Source organism: Eptesicus fuscus, chromosome 3 (assembly GCF_027574615.1).
Source record: "Eptesicus fuscus isolate TK198812 chromosome 3, DD_ASM_mEF_20220401, whole genome shotgun sequence".
In the NCBI taxonomy this organism is placed as follows: Eukaryota; Metazoa; Chordata; class Mammalia; order Chiroptera; family Vespertilionidae; genus Eptesicus; species Eptesicus fuscus.
In genome coordinates this window covers 6,578,176-6,581,890 of record NC_072475.1, presented here as the reverse complement: position 1 = coordinate 6,581,890, position 3,715 = coordinate 6,578,176, and the positions used below count along the sequence as shown (strand labels likewise).

The 3,715-nt window shown below is 55.3% G+C and overlaps 1 protein-coding gene across 1 annotated transcript; it reads right to left on the bottom strand.

Annotated features, from left to right (window-relative positions):
* Positions 1–1,164: 1,164 nt before the first annotated feature.
* Positions 1,165–1,905, bottom strand: LOC103289897 (keratin-associated protein 10-7-like). Its single transcript, XM_008145778.3, has one exon. It carries the CDS (start codon positions 1,903–1,905, stop codon positions 1,165–1,167), a length of 741 nt encoding a protein of 246 aa, XP_008144000.2.
* Positions 1,906–3,715: the final 1,810 nt, after the last annotated feature.

Here is a 3,715-nt window from a genome sequence, read left to right as displayed (position 1 = left end):
GTCTGAATGCTGTCTTGGCTCTAGTACTAGTGGTCCACTGAGACTGCAGGCTCATCCTCCCCACAGTCCTGAGGGTTTGTTCACAGGCGTCTTTTTGCTCTTGCCTCCTCAGGCAGGCCTTGAAACCTGGAGTGGAATGAGCGATGTCTGAACTGAGCTTTGCGCCCCTCTTGGAGCCCACAGGGTCTTGTTGATGCTCAGAGCATCGGCCCCTGTGTCAGTCCCTGTGTCCGCCCCTGTGTCTAGACAGCGTGCAGGCGCTCTCTGTGCAGGCACCTCCCCTGGGAGGTCAGCACGGTGCTAGGTGCTGGGCTGTCAGCTCTTGACCAACAGGGTGTCTGCTGCTCCCAACTCCCCCTTCACCTGGACAGGCAGGGGTACAGACATGGGCAGGAGCCCACGTCCCTCAGGGTCCATGCCTCCAGCACCCACACCTGCCTCCTGGGCCCAGCCTTGGAGGGCTGCCCACTGCGGGGAGGGTGGGCTGCTGGGTCGGGAAGGGAGACGACCCTTTCAGATCTCGTCGCCCAGCTGCTCTGAACTTGGATTGGCGAGCACGTCTTTATTGTCCGGCTCCTGCCAGACGGAGCACCCAGAGCCCAGATTTGGAGTGGCCCAGGGGGCGCAGGGGAGGAGAAAGCAAACACGTATTTCTGGGCACAAACGTTTTATTGATTTAACGACTGGCTTTTGTCACATGGAAAGTACGGCACCGGTCCTGCAGAGGAGGCTCCTGGGGCCCCAAGTTCACCACTGAGGGATTGTGGGTCATCTCTTCTCAAAAAGGGATGGGGGCACGTTCAAATCTGCATTAGGCAATGACTGTGGGTCCACCGACGGGAGGGGGAGGGCCTGGCACCAGCAGAGGGTGGAGGGGGAGGGCCTGGCACCAGCAGAGGGTGGAGGGGGAGGGCCTGGCCCCAGCAGAGGGGGGAGGGGGAGGGCCTGGCACCAGCAGAGGGTGGAGGGGGAGGGCCTGGCACCAGCAGAGGGTGGAGGGGGAGGGCCTGGCCCCAGCAGAGGGTGGAGGGGGAGGGCCTGGCCCCAGCAGAGGCTGGGAGAGGGGAGGGCCTGGCACCAGCAGAGGGGCTCCAGGCCTCTGGGGAGAGGAAACCTGTGCTCAGGAGCAAGGACAGCAGCTCGAGAGGCAGAAGATGGAGCTGCTCAGCAGCAGGACTTCTGGGCCGAGGTGGGGACGCAGCAGGCTGGGCGGGAGCACACGGGGCGGCAGAGCAGGGACATGCAGGAGGACGGGCGGCAGCAGCTGGGCTGGCAGGAGGAGGCAGGGCCACAGCAGGAGGAGGCAGACACACAGCAGGCAGGCCTGCACACGGGGCGGCAGATGAGGGACACGCAGGAGGAGGGTCTGCAGCAGGATGAGGTGCAGGAGGTGGGCTGGCAGCACGAGGAGGCTGAACAGGGGGCGGCCCCAGAGCAGACGGGCACACAGCACACGGGCTTGCAGCAGACAGGTGTGCAGCACACGGGCTTGCAGCAGACAGGTGTGCAGCACACGGGCTTGCAGCAGACAGGTGTGCAGCACACGGGCTTGCAGCAGACAGGTGTGCAGCAGACAGGTGTGCAGCACGCGGGCTTGCAGCAGACAGGTGTGCAGCAGGCGGGCTTGCAGCAGACAGGTGTGCAGCAAACAGGTGTGCAGCAGACAGGTGTACAACAAGAGGGCTGGCAGCAGCTGGGGACACAGCAGGTGGGGGTGCAGCAGGAGGGCTGGCAGCAGCTGGGGACACAGCAGGTGGGGGCGCAGCAGGAGGGCTCACAGCAGCTCTCTGGACAGTCGTCCACCTGCCAGGAGGAGTCCGTGCAAGAGTCACAGGACCCGGGCAGGCAGGTGCAGCTGTCATAGCTCAGGTCACTGGAGCAGACGGACAGGGTGGACGCGGCCATGGTGAGGCGGTGGGGCTGGAGGTGAGCTGGGAGGTGGGAGTGTGAGTGTGTGTGTGAGTGTGTGAGGTGCGTGCTCTGTGGGCTTTTATACCCCCCAATGTGTATGTGTGTTGCCCCAGCAGGAGGCTCCCACGCCCTCCCTTCCTCGTTGGTGTTTACACTGGTTGCGGGAGAACCCTCATTAGTGCTGGTTTATTTTCTATAATTAGGTTTTACTCATTAAAGTTGTGAGTGTGTTGCAGGACTCTGTTTTCCCATCTGTTCTTTTCTTGGCTCCAGAGGACTTGTGAAAAACATGAGGAAAGTTTTTGCTGAGTGACTGCCACTAACGTCACATTCACAGAGGGATGAGGTGTGAACTAAACTCACAGCCACGAACAGCCTCCGTCACGCCAGCCGTGCCCGTGTGAGTACACTGTGGGAAAGATGCTCAGCGCCATCACAGCCCAAACCATAAAGCGCCCGAGAGGACGGTGAAGAGGGAGGGACATGAACAAAATAGAAAACACTTGACCAAAAAACACACAACCTAAGACCACTGCGGACCTGAGAGAGTCAAGGGCAAAAACTCAGGACTACATAGTCCTCCACTCTCTCTGGTCAGTCCACCCTTGGTGTAATGTCAATCAAAACCTAAAGGGAATCCTTTTGGTACACAAATTGGAGATCCAAAACTGCCAGAAAATGCTGGAGGCTAAGAACAGTAGTTAGCATAATAAATGCGAGAAGTTCGCCAGAAGGCTGAGGGACATTTTCAGCAGGGCTGAAAATCTGCATGTTATTACCTGCTGCTGAACAGCTGTAGGCATTTCCCCTAACCTGATCATCTTTCCTGTTTATCGAACTTTACCTTGGATATGCCTGTTTGCATTCCTAAAGGGCCAGTGTGTTTTCCAGTGGGTCTGGAGAGTCAGGGAGCCACCCCTTTTGAGAGTGAAGCCTCCCCTGGCTCCCCCAGGCCTTCCAAATTTATATTTCTTGTCTAGTCTCTATCCATTTATGCATCAGCCCCTTCTCCAGATTCCTGAACCCTTGCAGAGAAAAGACTGCAGCAAGAAAATATTTGTAATATGCATGATAGATGAAAGGTCAGTGTGAAAATGAAAAAATCCTTACAACCAAACCAGGATAAGACACAAAACAATCCAATACAAAATTCAAACATTCAAATTCCCTAAAGCACATGAAAAGCTACTTGACCTCAATTATAACATCTCAGATTAAAACACAGCTGTCCTCCCTGTAAGAACAACCAACACTTACAGTGCTGATCATGTCCAGAGCTGCTGAGTGTCAGGCCTCACGCTTAGGAATGCTTAGCACGTGTGTTTTTCATGTGTGTATGATAACACATGTTATAAAATGTACCACTTCAGCTATTTTAAAATGTATAATTCAGTGGCATTTAGTACAGTGATGGTGCTGTGCAACCATGACCACTCTAGTTCCAGAACATTCTCATCACTCCAAAGGAAATCCTATGCTATTAAGCAGTCCCTTCCTGTCCCTGCCAATCACTACTCTGATTTCCTTCCCTATGGACTTGCCCATTCTGCACATTTCATGGGAAAGGATTCATACAAGATGTGCCTTTCGTGTCTGCTTATTTCACCGAGTGTAAAGTTTTCAAGGTTCATCACATGTCAGTGTTTCACTCCTTTTTACAGCCGAATAATATTCCATTGTATGGACATACCACATTTTATTTATCTATCTTGACTTGGGTCAGGGTGGGGGTGGGAGTGGGGATGGGGGTGGAAGATCAGTTTCAGAGGACTCTACCCCACCTCCCTCCATATGACTGCTCCTC